General features: G+C 43.7%; 1 protein-coding gene across 5 annotated transcripts in view; it reads right to left on the minus strand.

The window, feature by feature from the left end:
- Window positions 1-781: 781 nt before the first annotated feature.
- LOC129822730 (protein scribble homolog) overlaps window positions 782-21515 on the minus strand; it is a 127221-nt gene continuing 106487 nt past the window's right edge. For 3 of the 5 annotated variants that reach the window (XM_055881073.1, XM_055881072.1, XM_055881074.1), the window contains 7 exons: window positions 20677-20859; window positions 15068-15214; window positions 14383-14522; window positions 14082-14119; window positions 13522-13596; window positions 11699-11753; window positions 782-2934 (listed from right to left, as the gene is read on the minus strand). In XM_055881073.1, coding sequence (XP_055737048.1) covers window positions 2810-2934; window positions 11699-11753; window positions 13522-13596; window positions 14082-14119; window positions 14383-14522; window positions 15068-15214; window positions 20677-20859 — 763 coding nt within the window. In that variant the 3' untranslated portion in view covers window positions 782-2809. The remainder of the gene's footprint in view (window positions 2935-11698; window positions 11754-13521; window positions 13597-14081; window positions 14120-14382; window positions 14523-15067; window positions 15215-20676; window positions 20860-21515) is intronic. The other 2 variants (XM_055881076.1, XM_055881075.1) reach the window with 1 other exon arrangement.

Raw genomic sequence — 21515 nt, forward strand, 5'->3', positions numbered from 1 at the left:
GAGTCGCGGTTTTGTCTCACCAGGGGTGATGGTCGGATTCACATTTATCGTTACACCGAGGCCTGTACTCTGGAGCGGGATCGATTTGGAGGTGGAGGGTCCGTCATGGTCTGGGGCGGTGTGTCACAGCATCATCGGACTGAGCTTGTTGTCATTGCAGGCGATCTCAACGCTGTGCGTTACAGGGAAGACATCCTCTTCCCTCATGTGGTACCCTTCCTGCAGGCTCATCCTGACATGACCCTCCAGCATGACAATGCCACTAGCCATACTGCTCGTTCTGTGCGTGATTTCCCTCAAGACAGGAATGTCAGTGTTTTGCCATGGCCAGTGACGAGCCCGGATCTAAATCCCATTGAGCACATCTGGGACCTGTTGGATTGGAGGGTGAGGGCTAGGGCCATTCCCCCCAGAAATGTCCGGGAACTTGCAGGTGCCTTGGTAGAAGAGTGGGGTAACATCTCACAGCAAGAACGGGCAAATCTGGTGCAGTCCATGAGGAGATGCTCTGCAGTACTTGATGCAGCTGGTGGCCAAACCAGATACTGACTGTTACTTTTGATTTTGACCCTCCCTTTGTTCAGGGACACATTATTCCATTTCTGTTAGTCACATGTCTGTGGAACTTGTTCAGTTTATTTCTCAGTTGTTGAATCTATTTATATATATATATAAATATTTACACATTAAGTTTCCTGAAAATAAACACAGTTGACAGTGAGAGGATGTTTCTTTTTTTGCTGAGTTTAGATTATAGAATACAAAGACACAATGCAAATAATCAGCTTGTTAAATGAAAAGTAAACTTTTTTATTCCTGAACCACAAAATAGACCTCTTTGGTTGTACAAATTCACTAGCTACAGTCTTGGATGAGCCTTGACCCCAGCACTCCTACCCTTTCCCTCTGACTCGTTTGGGAAAAACATTCCCCCAAAATAATTAAAGAGAAGAGTGTAACCAAAAAAAGTTCCAACAGTTGTTTTGCATAAAAAAATGTTGTGAATCCCATTTTGTCTGGAAAGTTTTACCCACTACAGTAAGTAAAAAAAAAACTAAAACATTGTCAACCAATAGCAAATGTTATCATCCTAACTGAATTTCAGTCAGCCAAAGCAACACAGAAAGATATGATTAGTACATTAAATTAAACACGAGTGCTACTGTCATGACTCTCCCAACAAAGTTGCCATCAGATAACATCCATGACAGCAGCAGGTAAAGCAGAGGAAAGAGATTGAGAATGATGGTCGAATGAGATGCATTTCAAAAGGGATTAACAAAATGTCTTCTGCCTCTACAGATTCTCCCAGTAAAGCCAATATATTGTACATGCAGAGAGAGAGAGGAAGGGAGAGCTCCCCAGTCCAGACACTTGCTTGGTCTTGGCTTAGTAGACTGGCTCAATTTCAACCTTAAGTTTTGCTTTCCATTCAGTATTTTGTACATTATTCACACAACAATAAAGGATTTTCAGTGGGTGTCAGATTTAAATTAACCAAAGGCAGATAAAAAAAAAAGCAAACACCTGCTACCTTCACCGGTAAAAATCTGGAAAACCATCCAGATAGAAGTGAGATTCACATTGACAAATGATGCCCACCAAAAGGGCTGGGAAAGTACCGTATATGTAAATGGAGATGAAGCTGAGATTATGTTCATAAATTTACAGCCATTTTGAATAAAGACTAGTGGCTTATCTGTCCATGTGTGTGGGTGTATGTCTCTCTGCTGGTCTCTCCAGTGTAGTTACATTCTCTAGAATGGGAATGGGACAGAATTTGATAAACCTGGTCCAGGAAAGCTAGAGATCCTTTACTCTGATCCGCCGAGACGGAAAAACTGTACTGGGATCAGTATCCTACAAGTCTGTGACAGCATGTTCCTTGTAATGTACCAGTCAGAACCTGGTTAAGGCCTGTGCATCAAAGTGAAAACAAATGTATTCATTGTAAAATAAAATATCTTGGTGATATGGATTAAACATGTGCTTGCCTCATAAGATGTACTTTTGAATTAATATATCATGATATGCATTGATGTCATTATGATAAATAAAATGATATGTTCTATTGCACTCAAAAGTACAGGGGATAACAATGTATTACAGGGGAGGCTTTAGAATCGAGTAATAAAATACAAGCAAAATTAATGATTTAAAATGAAAACATCTTGTTTTCTAAGCAGTGTGCTAGTACAGTTGAGATATATATGTATGTAGTGTTTAAAATGTGGCAGTGAAGGTAGCAGTATGTTCCCCATATATACACCTCCTCCCGAAGCCCGCTAAAAACCCTGACATTTCACAATCTATTCATTGAAAAGCTCAAAAATAGCATCTGAAAAGTTAGTATCACATCTGCACAATTCATATTTTTCCCTCTTTCTCTTCCAGAACACATTTTTCCTTTAAAACAGCAAAAATCAGAGGGTCAAAAGTAAAAACACAAGTCACCTGTTAATATAATTCAGCTACTAAAACGTAAACTGAAGAAAAAGACCCCCCCCCCCCCAAAAAAGAGAATGGTATTTCTGAAGCGTAAACGCTAGCTCCCCTCACAGGCCCTCCTCCTCCCTGGCATCAGGAACGTTGGGCCCCATGTTCAGGCCAACACATCCTCAGACTGTAAAGGCAAGACTGGCACGCAGGATATGACATTGTGTGTGTGTGTGTGTGTTGACTATCAGCATCATGGTCTCTGCAGTGGTTACATGGGACGCATCTCCCAAACCTGTGAGTGTGTGTAGTGACCCGGTGCCTCTGTGTATGTATGTCTCCCGAGTCTCTTGTGGTAGATGTGTGTGAGGTGTTATGTGGGCACGGCGGTCTCCAGGCTGCGGCAGCCCTGCCTCAGTTTGCGCTTGCTGCTGTAGAGGGCCATCTCCAGCGCCGAGGTGGCAGTGGGCACCTCAGTCCCGGGATCCGCAGCATGCACTGGCGGGCACAGAGAAACCAATATTAAACATGACACCCTGGTGAATGACTAAACCTTTAAACCTAGGTTCCCCTTTCAGTGACCCCTAAGTCTCCCCCAATGCCAGCGCTGTGGCAGTGGTGATGTGTAGTTTGCGAACGATACGTTCGTTTTTGAAGGACTCTTTTTACTGACTTGAGAGTCATGACAATTGTTTTTTTGAGTGGCTCGTTCATTTTAGCTGTTTGTTTGACCTGTTCGTGCTGGCCGCAATGAACCCTACAGCAGTGTTAATACACACTCCTCCGGCTCAGCAGCTACAGAGACGCACTCCGACCACCGTCTGTCATATGCTCGCATGAAAATAGATCATGAGCATAGAGACGAAAAAGACATGTTTAGAACTGATCATTGATCGCATGGTGCAAGAATGATGGGGGCGGAGTTCACAAACGACATAGTGCTAATCACCCTCATGGCAGTCAAGCAATGCTTTCCAGCCAAGAGTCAATCTAGTCCGGTTCCAGCCACAACTAGACCTGTTTCAATTGTATCAAAAAATAATCTTATTTGTATGCCAAGCAATCAGCAAATGTACATTGTTCAAAAACACACGTTTACAAATCTGTCACAAACGACAGCTCCATGAAGCCCCCTATAGTGAAGGACATGTGAACGAGAGGCTTGTAGAATTATGACTTGAGTTTTCAGTTCATTGTTCACCGGTAGGGGGGTCCCTCTGGGCATTACTAACTCAAATTAGGAATATTATTGTTTGTTATTTTGACTAAACGAGTTGAAAAGATCAGTCAGTAAAAAGAGCCGAACTTCCTTCCCATCACTAGTGGGCAGTAATAGCAAGCTCTGCTTTGAGAGAGAAAGCATGGCTAGTCTGCCTGGCAACACCAGCGAGACCGTTCCTTATGGGAAGGGGGCTGAGAAGCTTGGTCCAGAAAAGACCCCCGTAACCTGCAAGGGAAGCCCAACTCCACACCAGCAAACCAAACCATCTAGTACCATACCATGGCTGCTGTTTTACGGACCCCTAAACAACTGTGCTATTTTGTGTTTTTTCGCATTGTTTGTAATTTACTTTGTACATAATGTTTCTGCTACCATCATGACCGAAAATAACTTCTGGATATCAGAACAGCGATTACTCACCTAGAACGGGAGAAAGATTTTTATTTAATGAGGCTGACGCGAAGGATATACTGCTTCTCCGAGACCAGACCAAATCCCCGTCATTCGCGCGAAGAATAGACAAAAATACAGGGGGTGGCGATCGGGGTGCCTTGTGAGAATCCGTTGGCGTTACCATCTGTACGATTGACCAACGTGCAATCACTGGAGAATAAACTGGATAATCTCCGTTCGAGACTATCCTTACCAACGGGACGTTAAAAACGAATATCTTATGTTTCACCGACTCGTGGCTGAATGACGATACGGATAATATATACAGTTGGCTGGGTTTTCCGTGCATCGGTAGGACAGAACAGCTACGTCTGGTAAGACGATGGGTGGGGGTGTGTGTATTTGTCAATAACAGCTGGTGTGCGATGTCTAATATTAAGGAAGTCTCAAGGTATTGCTTGCCTGAGGTAGAGTACCTCATGATAAGCTGTAGACCACACTATCTACCCAGAGTTTTCATCTATATTTTTCATAGCCGTCTATTTACCACCACAAACCGATGCTGGCACTAAAACCGCACTCAATTAGCTGTATAAGGCCATAAGAAAAACAAGAAAAAGCTCATCCAGAAGTGGCACTCCTAGTGGCCGGGGACTTTAATGCAGGCAAGCTTAAATCAGTTGTATCAAATTTCGAACAGAATGTCACATGTGCAACCAGAAGAAAATAAAAAAAGGCTAGACCACCTTTACTCCACACACAGAGACGCATACAAAACTCTCCCTAGCCCTCCATTTGACAAATCTGACCATAATTCTATCCTCCGGATTCCTGCTTACAAGCAAAAACTAAAGCAGGAAGTACCCGTGACTCGCTCAATACGGAAGTGGTCAGATGACGCGGATGCTACGCTACTGGACTGTTTTGCTAGCACAGATTGGAATATGTTCCGGGATTCATACAATGGCATTGAGGAATATACCACCTCAGTCAACGGCTTCATCAATTGTCAAGTGCATTGACAATGTCGCCCCCACAGTCACTATACGTACATATCCCAACCAGAAGCCATGGATTACAGGCAACATCCTTGAGCTAAAGGCTAGAGCTGCTGCTTTCAAGGAGTCGGACACTAATCCGGACACTTATAAGAAATTCTGCTATGCCCTCAGATGAACTATCAAACAGGAAAAGCTTCAATACAGGACTAAGATTGAATCCTACTACACCAGCTCTGACGCTCGTTGGATGTCGCAGGGCTTGCAAACTATTACGGACTACAAAGGGAAACCCAGCCGCGAACTGCCCAGGGACGCGAGTCTACCAGACGAGCTAAATGTCTTTTATGCTTGCTTCGAGGCAAGCAACACTGAAGGATGTATGAGAGCACCAGCTGTTCCAGATGACTGTATGATCACGCTCTCCGTAGCCGATGTGAGCAAGACCTATAAACAAGACAACATTCACAAGGCTGCCGGGCCTGACGTATTACCAGGATGTGTACTCAGAGCATGCTCGGACCAACTGGCAAGTGTCTTCATTTACATTTTCAACCTCTCTCTGACCGAGTCTGTAATACCTACAGTAACAAGAAACAGTATGTTAACCCTTTGTTATTACCTGGAATTCTGCATAAATTGGTCATCAAATTTGATCTGATCTTCATCTAAGTCACAACAATGGACAAACAGTCTGCTTAAACTAATAACGCACAAACAATTATATTTTTTCATGTCTTTATTGAACACACCATATAAACATTCACAGTGCTCGGTGAAAAAAGTATGTGAACCCTTGGATTTAATAACTGGTTGACCCTCCCGCAGCAATAACCACAACCAAACGTTTTCTGTAGTTGTGGATCAGACCTGCACAATGGTCAGGTGGAAATTTGGACCATTCCTCTTTACAAAACTGTTTCAGTTCAGCAATATTCTTGGGATGCCTGGTGTGAACCGCTCTCGAGGTCATACCACAGCCTCTCAATCGGGTTGAGGTCAGGACTCTGACTGGGCCACTCCAGAAGGCGTATTTTCTTCTGTTGAAGCCATTCTGATGTTGATTTACTTATGTGTGTTTTGGGTCGTTGTCCTGTTGCATCACCCAACTTCTATTGAGCTTCAACTAGCAGACAGATAGCCTTACATTCTCCTGCAAAATGTCTTGATAAACTTGGGAATTCATTCATGTCCAGGCCCTGAGGCCGCAAAGCAGTCCCAAACCATGACACTCCCTCTACCATACTTTACAGTTGGGATGTTGGTGTGCCTTTTTTTCTCCACACATAGTGTTGTGTGTTCCTACCAAACAACTCAACTGTAGTTTCATCTGTCCACAGAATATTTTGCCAGTAGCGCTGTGGAACATCCAGGTGCTCTTTTGCGAACTTCAGACATGCAGCAATGTTTTTTTGGGGCAGCAATGGGTTCTTTCATGGTGTCCTCCCATGAACACCATTCTTGTTTGGTGTTTTACGTATTGTAGACTTAACAGAGATATTAGCATGCTTCAGAGATTTCTGTAAGTCTTTAGCTGACACTCAAGGATTCTTCTTAACCTCATTCAGCGCTGTGCTCTGCAGTCATCTCTGCAAGACGGCCACTCCTAGGGAGAGTAGCAACAGTGCTGAACTTTCTCCATTTATTAGACAATTTGTCTTACCGTGGACTGATGATCAAGGCATTTAGAGATACTTTTGTAACCCTTTCCAGCTTCATGCAAGTCAACAATTCTTAATCTTAGGTCTTCTAAAATCTATTTTGTTCAAGGCATGGTTGACATCAGGCAATGCTTCTTGTGAATAGCAAACTCAAATTTTGTGATTGTTTTTTTTATAGGGCAGGGCAACTCTAACCAACATCTCCAATTTCGTCTCATTGATTGGACTCCAGGTTAGCTAACTCCTGACTCCAACTAGCTTTTGGAGAAGTCATTAGCTTTGGGGGTTCACATACTTTCCCCAACCTACACTGTGATTGTTTAAATGTATTCAATATAGAAAGAAAATACAATAATTTGTGTGTTATTAGTTTAAGCACACTGTGTTTGTCCATTGTTGTGACTTAGATCAAGATCAGATCAAATTTTATGATAAATGTATGCAGAAATCCAGGTAATTCCAAAGGGTTCACATACTTTTTATTGCCACTGTACATGTTTCAAGCAGACTACAATAGTCCCTGTGCCCAAGAAAGCAAAGGTAACCAGTCTAAATGACTACCGCCCCGTAGCACTCACGTCGGTAGCCATGACCAGCCATGAAAGGCTGGTCATGGCTCACATCAACACCATCATCCCGGAAACCCTAGGCCCACTCCAATTCGCATAGTGCTCTAACAGATCCACAGATGACGCAATGTCAATCCCACCTGGACAAAAGGAACACCTATGTGAGAGTGCTGTTCATTGACTACAGCTCAGCGTTCAACACCATAGTTCCCACAAAGATCATCACTAAGCTAAGGACCCTGGGACTAAACACCTCCCTCTGCAACTGGATCATGGACTTCCTGATGTTGCCTACCCTTACGACCTGGGGGCGGCCCAACACATCTGCCACGCTGATCCTCAACACGGGGGCCCCTCAGGGGTGCATGCTTAGTCCCCTCCAGTACTCCCTGTTCACCCACGACTGCGTATTGCCAAGCACGACTCCAACACCATCATTAAGTTTGCTGAAGACAACAGTTATAGGCCTGATCGCCAATAACGATGAGACAGCCTATAGGGAGGAGGTCAGAGACCTGGCAGTGTGGTACCAGAACAACCTCTCCCTCAATGTGAGCAAGACCAAGGAGATGATTGTGGACTACAGGAAAAGGAGGGCCGAACACGCTACCATTCACATCGACGGGGGTGTAGTGGAGCGGGTCGAGAGTTAAGTTCCTTGGTGTCCACATCACCAGCAAAATATCTTGGTCCAAACACACCATTGACAGTTTGTCATAGACTGTTCTTTAAGCTACTGTACGGCAAGCTGTATCGGAGCACCAAGTCTAGGTCCAAAAGGCTCCTTAACCTGTTGGGGATGGGGGCGCTGTTTAGACTATTTATGCTAATTTGGCTAATTTTTGAAACGGCTTCCCACAAAATCCTTGATCGTACAATATGCATATTATTATTATTATTGGATAGAAAACAGACTATAGTTTCTATAGGAGTTGAAATTTTGTCTCTAAGTGGAACAGAGCCCATTCTACAGCAATTTCCCTGACATGGAGTCAGATTTGAGAAATGTTGGCCACTCTTCTGAAGTCAGTTAAAAGGGCACTGTCATTGCTATGACTATACGGACACTTCTTACGTCTTCCCCTGGATGCCTTTACGTGATGACGATTCCAATGGGGTCGATTGCGCGTTCACAGGCCCTATAAATCAAAAAACCCTGTAGCTAGCAAGTCTTTCCTTGCTGCGTAACGCGCGTGCTGGACACCGACCCGCTCCTGTTCCAAGCGTTAGTTTAGCCTGTTATATTTCTCCGGTCATCTTTTCACTCGTTATAGGAGTTAAAAACATCATAAGGTAGTTAATTTAAAGCGTTTTATAGCAATTTATATCCGTTTAGTGCGATTTTGGGACATTTATTTTTGCAACGATGTGAAAAGTTGGGCACGCTTTTCAGTTCATCCCGAACGCAGTTGACATTTCCACATGGCAAGAGGACAGCTTTCCACCAAAAGACGATTTCTCCCAAGAAAGGATCCTTTGCCCAAGATACTGATGGAAGAACAGCTCAAGGTAGGACATTTTTATTATGATAAATCGTGTTTCTGTCGAAACATTTTAGTGGCTTAGGACGCCATGTTTTTTGACGTAGCTTCGCTTGGCGCAAACTGTATTGAAAAGTAAGGATAAATTAAAAAATGTAATAACGCAATTGTATTAAGAATTAAATTGTCTATCAATCCCTGTCCACCCTATATTTTTTAGTCACGTTTATGAGTATTTATGTATAAGAGTAGATCACTGTCTAAGTGGCGCAAGGACTTTTTCTTTACCAGCTTGTCTACATTTCACATTGTCTAACCATGATTTTGGTGGCTAAATATAAACATTTTCGATCAAACTGTATATGCATGTTGTAATGTGATGTTACAGGAGTGTCATCGGAAGAATTCTGAGAAGGTTAGTGAAAAAATTAATATCTTTTGGCGATGTTGACTTTTATCGCTCACTTTGGCTAGAATCAATGCTGGGCTGCTAATTGCTATGTGCTAAGCTAATATAACGATTTATTGTGTTTTCGCTGTAAGACACTTAGAAAATCTGAAATATTGTCTGTATTCACAGGATCTGTGTCTTTCGATTCGTGTATGCTGTGTATTTTTACGAAATGTTTGATGATTAGTAGTTAGGTAAACACGTTGCTCATTGTAATTATTCTAGTCCATTTGTGACGGTGGGTGCAATTGTAAACTATGCCATCTACCTGAAATATGCACTTTTTTCTAACAAAACCTATCCCATACCATAAATATGTTATCAGACTGTCATCTAATGAGTTTTTTTGTTGGTTAGGGGCTATAAATATCTTAGTTTAGCCGAATTGGTGATGGCTACTGGTGTTGGTGGACAAATAAAAGATGGTGGATTATGCTAATGTGTTTTTAGGTAATAGATGTACATCTTTACATATTGTGTCTTCCCTGTAAAACATTTTAAAAATCGGAAATGTTGACTGGATTCACAAGATCTGTGTCTTTCATTAGCTGTATTGGACTTTAATGTGTGAAAGTTAAATATTTTAAAAAAATATTTTTTTTGAATTTCGCGGCACTGGTTTTTCAGTGGGGGGGGGGGGGGGGGGGGGGGGGTGTGCCGCTAGCGCCACGCTGATCCTAGGCAGGTTAACAGCTTCTACCCCCAAGCCATAAGAACAATTAATCAAATGGCATCGAGACTATTTACATTGACCCCCCCTTTGATTTTACATTGCTGCTACTTGCTGTTTATTATCTAGGCATAGTCACTTTACCCCTACCCACATCTACAAATTACCTCAACTAACCTGTACCCCCGCACATTGACTCAGTACTGGTACCCCCTGTATATAGCCTCATTATTGTTATTTTATAAATATTTTCTTAACTCTATTTCTTGAACTGCATTGTTGGTTAAGAGCTTGTAAATAAGCATTTCACTGTAAGTTCTATACCTGTTGTGTTCGGCGCATTATATCTCTCACTAACTTTAAACATCAGCTATCTGAGCAGCTAACCGATCGCCGCAGCTGTACATAGCCCATCTGTAAATAGCTTACCCAACTACCTACCTCATCCCCATATTGTTTTTATTGACTTTTTTGCTCTTTTGCACACCAGTATTTCTACTTGCACATCATCATCTGCACATCTATCACTTCAGTGTTAATTTGCTAAATTGTAATTACTTCGCTACTATGGCCTATTTATTGCCTTACCTCCTTACTCCATTTGCACACACTGTATATAGATTTTTCTATTGTGTTATTGACTGTACTTTTGTTTATCCCATGTGTAACTCTGTTGTTTTTGTGTCGCTTTATCTTGGCCAGGTCGCAGTTGTAAATGAGAACTTGTTCTCAACTGGCCTACCTGGTTAAATAAAGGTGAATATATATATATATATATATATATATATATATTTTTTTTTTAATGTGACAAATAAAATTGTATTTTATTTAAAATAGCAAAATGATTGAATGAAATAACATTTATTAGAAGTACTTGGATGCTTACTCTGAAAGTAGCTATTGTGGCTAAAGTCTGCTTAAGTTTGTAGTGACCGTTTATCGAACTGAACCATAGAGTACAGTAACTCCTGGCCCCTAGACTATTCAGGGTGAGGAACCATCTAACATTAAGTTGTAAAATACTGAACCTCCCCTTTTAAGTCTTTGGTGTAGTCAATTTGAGTTCATGCAGGATCTGGATCTGCAGTAGTGTCAGTTTAACACACCAAATATTATGTACAGTACTGGAGAATGTTTGACGGTAATGTTAGCTAATGTAGCTGGTTGACACGTGAGGAATGGTTAGCAGGCAAAGCCATCAATGGTACAAGCAAACCCCCTCCCAACGTTGGAAAAACAGCCTTGATATGGTTTTAGCCTCCATAACGGTAGACACTGTTACAAAGGCTACAGACATATCAGGGCAAACCATGCCGGACTACTCTAAAAAGCTGAGAGAGAGAGAAAGAGAGAAAGCACTACGAACATATGGTCCGCCTACGCTATGGTTTACCACACTTGACTAACGGGGGGTACAGAGCAGTTCACACACACTCAGGCCAAAGTTCAGAGAAACACACACATACGCAAATGCACAGAAACCGGCAGTATGTGAATCCTACCAATAGGAGTTGCTTATCCCAGGAAGTCACCTGAATCAAAGGGGATAAAAGTGATCAGGGTAACATATTGTACATTATGGGCTAGGGTTGCAAAATTCTGGTAACTTTCCCAAAATTCCCAGGTTTTCCAGATCCCAGGTGGAATATTTTGTTTCCTCCAACCAGGATTTCTGGAAATGTTGGTAAAGTTACCAGAAATGTTGTAACCCTAGGACCAATTCTACTTAAAGCACCCTATTTTACCAACAGAGATGCTGGACCCTACTTGATGTGGTTGTCAAGAGGTTTTGTTGACCCTATCCCACTGACACTCACCTGGGTTACTGGAGCCATCGTCAATAAACTGAATGTCATCGACCACGTCAGGGGACTGCAAGAGAAGGACACAGAGAGTGTGTGACTGGATGAAGGCTAGGGGATGTGGCCACCTATTATCCCAGGAACACCGTCACCAAGTTGGGCTAGGGGACTGGCAGTGGGTAGGTGTGGGTCTTTCTCCCAGGCGGTCACTGTGGCAGCAAGGGTGCAGAAGGTACGTTCCACTGCAGTCTGGTCAGGATGACGTTAGGATTGGGGAGATTAAAGGTTGGCTTGTGTTAGTCCATCAGTTCCGGGGGTTGTTCCATCTCACAGGCAAAGCACGGAGAGCAGCTGTTCACAGGCAAGGAACCATTCCAAGACACTTAGCCGAACCACAGTCACCAATGCAGCAGAGAAAAATCACAGCACAGCCCACTACACAGGTCTCTCCCACTGGACTAAGCACACATACAGTAGCCCATTTTGATGTGAATTCAACACTCAAACACACCTTGCTTCCCAGTTCTCCGCAACACTTCTCCCTAAGTGTGCACTCGCACACACTTGCATGACAAGTGCACACTTCGGGGGAAGTGTGGAGAACAAGGTTGCACACATACCGTACACTGAGGTCTATACACACTGTTAAGCTCAGTAACCGTATGCCAGAAATGATGCACAGTCCAGTGTCCTCCTGAGTTCGTGAGACGCATATCGGTATCAGAGAAGCCTATTGGTCTCTACGGTAGTTCTACTGTATTTTGATCACGAGGCCTCAAGACTAGGCAAGCTTGCTTAAAGAACAGCAAATTATTAAATCGAACGGGTGGAACTATTAGAGTTAAGAACGGCACGTTAAATGTAGAACTCCACGGCCAAATTACATTGGGAGCAGTGGAGGAATACTTGGCGGCCTTTCAGTGAGGAAGACTGATTGATAAAACACAACCCACAGAGACCGGAAAAAAGACTGATAGCAGTACATACTACAAAATACTGGACCAGAAACCACCACAACCACTGAGAAATAAGTCTCCCTGACCCCCAAGGAACCCCCTGTAGAATCATCCGTACGCAGGTTGAGATCCAAGCTTAGGGAGACCTCATTGCGTTCAGTCCAGGAAGTTCCCATCACCAATGTTGGTTAAGTGATAGACTGGAAAATATTATGAACTAGGAGTCAAGAGCATGACAGGACAGGAGATCCCAAAAGATGATGTGTTGTTGTGATACAGGGAGAGGTGATCAGGAACCAGGACAGACACGGCAATGAGCCCCAGCCATGGAGAGAGATGGAGAGCTGGTGAGTGGCTGAGAAGGAGGGAGAGATGCATGATCTGTGCAGTTTCCTCAAGAAGCTGATTGGCGGCTGGCTTAGTGGGGCTCAAATCACTGGTTGGTGAGTGTTGATGTTGCCTGGTTGAGGCTGGGTGTTTGTAAATAACTGAAGGTGATTGGATGGTGAGTGGGAGAAAAGGGATGGAGAGAAAGCTTTGAGCAGAGGTGAGAGGTCACCCTTGTAGAAAACTGACCCAGGACCTGATTTGATTACGTGGTCAGTAGCTTACTGGTGTATTAGCGTTATGTTTCCCAGATCCATTCATCAACTAAATCGAAGGCAGCAACTAACAAGCCAAATCCCCAGAATGGAGCAGCGAATAATCAAATCAGGGGGAGAGCCAAAATGGCGGCAGCTGTAGAAGCAGTGGCACCACCAGCGCTGCTGTAAGGTCTGATTACTGGAGGAGCGGAGGGGAAAGAGGGGGACTGGGGCGGAGGCAGAAGGGAAAGTCAGGGGGAGGGGGCTGGGGCCTGGGAGCTCAGCATGCAGTCAATACCTGGATGTCGTATACGGGTTTGGAAGAAGGAATGGCAGCAAACTGTCGGTAGTCAAACTTCTTTTCCGACAGGGACTAGAAGGACAGCAAAATGGAATGAGTAGAGGAAGACGTGAGGAAAGAGGGAGAGTGAAGGATAGGGACGGGTAAAGGGAAAGAGGGAGGGAGAAGGATGGATGACTCATACTACAGTCCGGTGTGGCTTGTGTAGAGAGAGGGATTTGATTGGCTGTAGTGATGATCCAAGGCATTTGATAGGCTGAAGTGATTGTGTACAATGGTGGCGAAACATTTCAATGCGCCTTAAAGCCCATCAAAACAACTTTTCTGTCTTCAAATAAGCACACTTTAGATGGAACATCTCTAACCGGAACAGCTACGTAACAGATAAGGAAGGCAAAAGTCAGACTGTGACATTGTTATTCTCAACAATTAATTTGCTCTGGTTGTCCAAGCAACAATCTGAGTCTCTATTACCCTGGATTGAAATAGGTCAGTGGAGACATCTCTATGAACTCTGACATTTAACAAACAAACGCAGTAGAGAACTCCGTTCTTACCAGTCTGCCTGGTGACGTCACTCCTTGTGGACTGAAATCTGGTAGACAGAAAGGTTAGGACACTATTAGTCGGAATCCACTCGATGATTGAGGTGTGGTACTGAGTGAGAGGCTGCATCCCAAACGGCAACCTATTCCCTATATGTATTTCTTTTTACCAGGGCCCATAGGACACTGGTCAAAAGTAGTGCACTATACAGGGAATAAATAGGGTTCCATTTGGGAACGCAGACATTGAGTGAGAGTGAATGAATGTAGGGGCTAAGCTGTGTGAGAGTGTATGAGACGGCCACTGATGTACCTTCCAGAGGGGTGGGGGATGGCGTGGGGGCGGTCGAGGGCGACTCGGCCAGCTGGTCCAGTGTGCCACGCTTCTTTCCCTCCCGGGACTTAGCGATGACCATCTGAGCCTTCAAAGCATCCTGCTCCAGAGACTTCATCCTGTTGGTGAGAGGGAGAACACCGTCAGATAGAGAGATGGACCGGAGAGGGAGAGACAGAAAGAGAGGAAAAATGAGGACAGGACAGAGAGACAGAGAGAAAACTAGGACACGTTGCTCTAATGGAGTGGGGAGGACAACCAGACAACAGCAGCCGTTGGATGCCCCTAGTCCTGGCCTGCGGTGGTTCACTCAATGCAGAAAATGCTTGTTATTAAAACTATAGTATAACAGTACAAGACCAGCGTGGCAGCATCCAGGAGAAGGACTACATAGGCGGGCCCTCAGCTCACACTGCTACAGCCACACTGGGGGCAGTATGTTAGTATGATGAAAGATGCATTAAAACCAAGAGAAGAGCGAGAGAAAGAAAGAGCGATTGAGACGTAGAGTGAAACAAAGTGAGAGAGAAAGGAAGCAAGCTAGCTGATTAAATAACCCCCCCCCCCCCCCCCCCCCCCCAAACCAAAGCACCCCACAGCAGCACCCCAGGCAGCAATACCCCCACAATGGCATGCGGGCCAGGGCCTGGACTGGTGAGCAGACCTGAGCTGGGAGGCAGCGGAAGAGGCGGCGGCGATTTGGGACTGAGGGGGTGGCGCGGTGCCCTGAGACGCCCTCACTCGTGACTGGTAGAGCCTCTTAGCCAGGTCCTGCTCATACTGCCTAACATCCTCCTCTAGGCCATAGGGCCTGCACCCACAACGAGAGGGAAGGTGGGCAGGGAGAGGGGGAGGAGGAAGAGGAAAACGCACAGAGGGACAGGGCACACAGAGGAAAAAAACACAGATGGGCGGTAAAACATTGAAACGAATAGGAGAGAGCCAGGAGAAAACCAATGAGACCAGTCTAGAAGTAAGAGATGAAAACAGTGAGAGGGAGGATTTCAGAAGTAGATACACAGTGCCTTCAGAAAGTATTCACACCCCTTGACTTTTCCATATTTTGTTGTGTTACAGCCCAAATTGAAAATGGATCAAATTTAGATTGTGTCACTGGACCACATAAAATATCCCATAATGTCAAAGTTGATTTATGCTTTCAGAATTGTTTACCATTTAATTAAAAAAAGAAAAGCTGAAATGTGCTGAGTCAATAAGTGTTCTCCCTTTTTGTTATGGCAAGGCTAAGTTAAGGAGTAAAAATGTGCTTAGGTCACACAGTGCATTGGGAAAGTATTTAGACCCCTTGACTTTTCCACATTTTGTTACGTTACAGCCTTAATCTAAAATGGATTAAATAATTGTTTCCCCTCATCAATCTACACACAATACCCCAAAATGAATAAGCAAAAACAGGTTTTTAGAAATGTAAAAAAACAAAAACACAGTATGTTGTTGAAATCTTCTTGGGTATAACACTATACGTTTGACACACCTGTATTTGGGGAGTTTCTCCTATTCTTCTCTGCAGATCCTCTCAAACTCTGTCAGGTTGGATGGGGAGCGTCGCTGCACAGCTATTTTCAGTTCTCTCCAGAGATGTTCGATCGGGTTCAAGTCCGGGCTCTGGCTGGGCCACTCAAGGACATTCAGAGACTTGTCCCTAAGCCACTTCTGCGTTATCTTGGCTGTGTGCTTAGGGTCATTGTACTGTTGGAAGGTGAGCGTTCATCTTTCCCTCGATCCTGACTAGTCTCCCAGTCCCTGCCGCTGAAAAACATTCCCACAGCATGATGCTGCCACCACTATGCTTCACCTTAGAGATGGTGCCAGGTCTCCTCCAGATGTGACGCTTGGCATTCAGGCCAAAGAGATCAATCTTGGTTTCATCAGACCAGTGAATCTTGTTTCTCATCATCTGCGAGTCCTTTAAGTGCCTTTTGGCAAACTTCAAGTGAGCTGTCATGTGCCTTTTACTGAGGATTAGCTTCCGTCTGGCTACTCTACCATAAAGGCTTGATTGGTGGAGTGCTGCAGAGATGGTTGTCCTTCTGGAAGGTTCTCCCGTCTCCACAGAGGAACTCTGGAGCTCTGTCAGACTGACCATCGGGTCCTTGGTCACCTCCCTGACCAAGGCCCTTCTCCCCCAATTGCTCAGTTTGGCAGGCGGCCAGCTCTAGGAAGAGTCTTGGTGGTTCCAAACTTCTTCCATTTAAGAATGATGGAGGCCACTGTGTTCTTGGGGACCTTCAATGCAGCAGAAACGTTTTGGCACCCTTCCCCAGATCTGTGCCTCGACACAATCCTGTCTCTGAGCTCTATGGACAATTCCATTGACATCAAGGCTTGGTTTTTGCTCTGACTTGTGTAAGGGGCTTAATACAGTTGTATTCCAGCCACTAGGGGGTACTCTGGTGAAGCCCATGGGAAATGAAGAAATATAGTTTAAGTGAATTGGGAAGAGTAAGAATGAAAAACTAAAGAAAGACTGTAAAAGGCTGTTACCTGTGCTGAGATGATTACAAGTGAAGTAAACCGTACTTGTCGCGTTGTAGTTTATATGATTAGCTCATTGGAAGGGTAACACATGCACTGTTAACTGTGTGACCTTATCTTAAAAGGTGTGTGCCTTTCCAAATCATGACCAATCAATTGAATTTACCACAGGTGGACTCCAAACAAGTTGTAGAAACATCCTCAAGATTGATCAATGGAAACATGATGTACCTGAGCAATTTGAGACACAATTTGAGTGTCTCAAAGCAAAGGATCTGAATACTTATGTAAATAAAGTATCTGTTTTTTTATACATTTGCAAACATGTCTAAAAACCTGTTTTCGCTTTGTCTTTAAGGGGTATTGTGTGTAGATTAGACTTTTTAATTAAAAAATAAATGCATTTGAGTATAAGGCTGTAACGTAACAAAATGTAGAAAAAGGAAAGGGGTCTTAATACTTTCCGAAGGCACTGCAAGTCACAAAAGTTGCATGGACTCACTCTGCGTGCAATAACAGTGTTTAACAAGATTTTTCTACAACGGGTTGGTCAAAACAAGCATTGTGATTGGTCGGGAGACGCGTTCTAAGCCATACTAAAAAAAACATTTAGCACCGGTAAGCCTGTGACGCAAAAATGGGAATCTTGTTTTCTGTTCCATCTGAGAAATCATGCTCATTCACTGTGCCATCAGCACAGCCAGCCAATTCATTAACTTGATCTCCACTGTAAAAGGCATCTTGACATTTAGACTTTCTTCTAGCCTAACATTTAGTTGAAACAACCTTGCTGTCTGTCTCTAGAATTTGCAACATAGTTTCAATATTACACTGAACAAAAATATAAATGCTGAGGAGTATTTCTGTCTGTAATGTGGGGTTTTCCCTTCTGTGGGGAAAAAAACATTCTGATTGGCTGGGCCTGGCAACCCAGTGGCTGGGCCTGGCTGCCACGTGGTGGGACAATGCCCTCCCAGGCCCACCCAAGGCTGCACCCCTGCCCAGTTGTGTGAAATCCATAGATTAGGGCCTACTGAATTTATTCCAATTGACTGATTTCCTTATATGAACTGTAACTCAGTAAAATCTGTGAATTTGTTAAGTTTATATTTTTGTTCAGTATATATTTAATCTCCACTGTCCTCTTGAAAATGAACGTATTTTCTCAGCCAGTCGAAATAAACATTTTGATGGATATATAGAAAGGAATATCAATCGAAAAACAGGTGAAATGAAATGCAGCTGTTATTCTAGCTGCACGGTTTAACGTGACTGTGTTAGCCGTAGTTGTCTAGCTAGCAAGCAAGGGAGAAGAATGTTGCCAGGAAGCATGGCAACGGAACATTTAGAAAGAACGACTTGGTCGCGCCCATACATATAGAACAAAAAGACTTCACGACTGTATCACGTTTTTGGCAACCTAACCAATAGAATGAACGGACATCTTTTCTCAGCCAGTCGAAAATCTGGAATCCGCATAATTTGAATGGATATATACAAAGACATTTCAATAGAAAAACAGGTCAAACGACATGAAATGCAGCTAATTTGCTGTTTTACCAGCTTCAGTTTGAAGTGATTGTGTTAGCTGTGTAGTTGGCTAGCTACTCTGAACAGTGTCCTGACGAGAGAGCACATTTCTATCCCAGGAGAAATCCTAAACAGTTTAAACAAATGCACATGCAGCTACTTTGTGGTTATTCTAGCTGCACTGTTTGACCTGACTGTTTAGCCGTAGTTGGCTAGCAAGCAATGGATAAGAGGGTTAAGATGCAAATTAATTACTTAAAAATCATACAATGTGATTTTCTGGATGTTTGTTTTAGATTCCGTCTCTCACAGCTGAAGTGTACCTATGATAAAAATTACAGACCTCTACATGCTTTGTAAGTAGGAAAACCTGCAAAATCGGCAGCGTATCAAATACTTGCTCTCCCCACTGTATAACAAAAAGACTGGGTCGCGTCTCTGGCAACCTAACCGACAGAATGAACGTCCAGCCGGCTTGGCTAGCAAAATATACGACTAGGCCTATATTTTCGTTGAGTGATGAAACAGGCAGGGAGCAGGTCTCGAACCCTCGACCTTCTAGCCCGAAGTCCAGCGCGCTACCTACTGTGGCAAATGTCCCTCAGTCGAGCAGTGGATTTCTAACACAAATTCGACCACAAAGGCCAGGGAGGTTTTCCAATACCTCGCAAAGGGAACCTATTGGTAGATGGGTAAAATAATAACGAAACTGAATATCTCGAGTATAGTGAGGTTATTAATTACACTTTGGATGGTGTATCAATACACTCAATCACTACAAAGATACAGGTGTCCTTCCTAACTCAGTTGCCGGATAGGAAGGAAACCACTCAGGGATTTCACCATGAGGCCAATGATGACTTTAAAACAGTTACAGAGTTTGATGACTGTGATAGGAGGATGGATCAACAACACTGTAGTTACTCCACAATACTAACCTAAATGAATGAAAAGAAGGCAGCCTGTACAGAATAAAAATATTCTAAAACACGCATCCTGTTCGCAACAAGGCACTAAAGTAAAACTGCAAAAAATGTGGCAAAGAAATGAACTTTATGTCCTGAATATGTTTGAGGCAAGTCGAACATAACACATTACTGAGTACCACTCTCCATATTTTCAAGCATGGTGGTGGCTGCATTATGTTATGGGTATGCTTGTCATCGGCAAGGACTCGGGAGTTTTTTTTAGGATAAAAAGAAACGTAATAGAGCTAAGCACAGGCAAAATCCTAGAGTAAAACCTGGCTTTACAACAGACACTGGGAGACAAATTCATACTTCAGCAGGACAATATCCTAAAACACAAGGCCAAATATACAGAGGAGTTGCTTACCAAGACGACACTGAATGTTCCTGAGTGGTATAGTTACAGTTTTGACTTAAATCTGCTTGAAAATCTATGGCAAGACTTGAAAATGGCTGTCTAGCAACGACCAGCTTGACAGAGCTTGAAGAATAAAAAAAAATATAATATGCAATAATATTGTACAATCCAGGTGTGCAAAGCTCTTAGAGACTTACCCAGAAAGCCTCACAGCTGTAATCACTGCCAAAGGTGATTCTAACATGTATTGACTCAGGGGTGTGAATACTTATGTAAATAAGAAGTCTGCATTTAAATTTCAATACATTTGCTAAAATATCTAAAAACATGGTTTTCACTTTGTCATTATGGGGTATTGTATGTAGATGAGTGAGAGCATGGCCTTTGCAACACCAGGGTTGTGGGTTCGATTCCCACGGGGGACCAGTACAAAAATGTATGCACTCCTAACTAAGTCACTTTGGATAAGAGCCTCTGCTAAATGACTCAAATGTAAATTATTATAATTTTTTATTTAACCTTTATTTAACTACCCAAGTTCCTTTAAGAGGAATCTCTGATAATCAGTCACTATAACGCGAGGAAAAGATAAGAAACATGACATCTGCAAAAATAAAAACACAGAAAAATAGGTTGGGAAGGCAAAGAGGAATCTTGTCCCTGATGTTCTCTACCTAGCTCAGTATTTAGAGCATATTGATCTCTGTCCCTTTATTTTGTTCACACATATTCAAATGTACTTTTGTGATTGTGTGTGTGTGACCTGCTTGTGTGTGTGTGACCTGCTTGTGTGTGTGTGTCCTGCTTGTGTGTGTGTGTGTGTGTGTGTGTCTGTGTCCTGCTTGTGTGTGTGTGTTGTGTGTGTGTGTGTGTGTGTGTGTGTGTGTGTGTGTGTGTGTGTGTGTGTGTGTAAGTGTGTACCTTGCTGCTCTCCACATGGCTCTCTTCTCGGCTTCCAAAGCCCGTTTCTCGGAAGGGGAGAGGTCCTTGTCTCCGGCTGGGGCCAGCTCTGGACTCTGCATCCTCAGCCGCTCCTGTTGCCTCCGTTCTGCCTTGGCCGTCCGGATGGGAGCCCCCGACTCTCCAGGGTACACTGGGATCAGACTGGGTGGAGAGGGAGGAACACAAAATGTCAAAACACACTGCTAACACTCCACACAACACCTCACACACACTGCAGGAGACTCGGCAGTCACTACACACAGAAGAGGTGCTGAGTCACTACACACAGAAGAGGTGCTGAGTCACTACACACAGAAGAGGTGCTGAGTCACTACACACAGAAGAGGTGCTGAGTCACTACACACAGAAGAGGTGCTGAGTCACTACACACAGAAGAGGTGCTGAGTCACTACACACAGAAGAGGTGCTGAGTCACTACACACAGAAGAGGTGCTGAGTCACTACACACAGAAGAGGTGCTGAGTCACTACACACAGAAGAGGTGCTGAGTCACTACACACAGAAGAGGTGCTGAGTCACTACACACAGAAGAGGTGCTGAGTCACTACACACAGAAGAGGTGCTGAGTCACTACACACAGAAGAGGTGCTGAGTCACTACACACAGAAGAGGTGCTGAGTCACTACACACAGAAGAGGTGCTGAGTCACTACACACAGAAGAGGTGCTGAGTCACTACACACAGAAGAGGTGCTGAGTCACTACACACATAAGAGGTGCTGAGTCACTACACACATAAGAGGTGCTGAGTCACTACACACAGAAGAGGTGCTGAGTCACTACACACAGAAGAGGTGC

The sequence above is a fragment of the Salvelinus fontinalis genome, chromosome 25 (assembly GCF_029448725.1).
Source record: "Salvelinus fontinalis isolate EN_2023a chromosome 25, ASM2944872v1, whole genome shotgun sequence".
NCBI classification, from domain to species: domain Eukaryota; kingdom Metazoa; phylum Chordata; class Actinopteri; order Salmoniformes; family Salmonidae; genus Salvelinus; species Salvelinus fontinalis.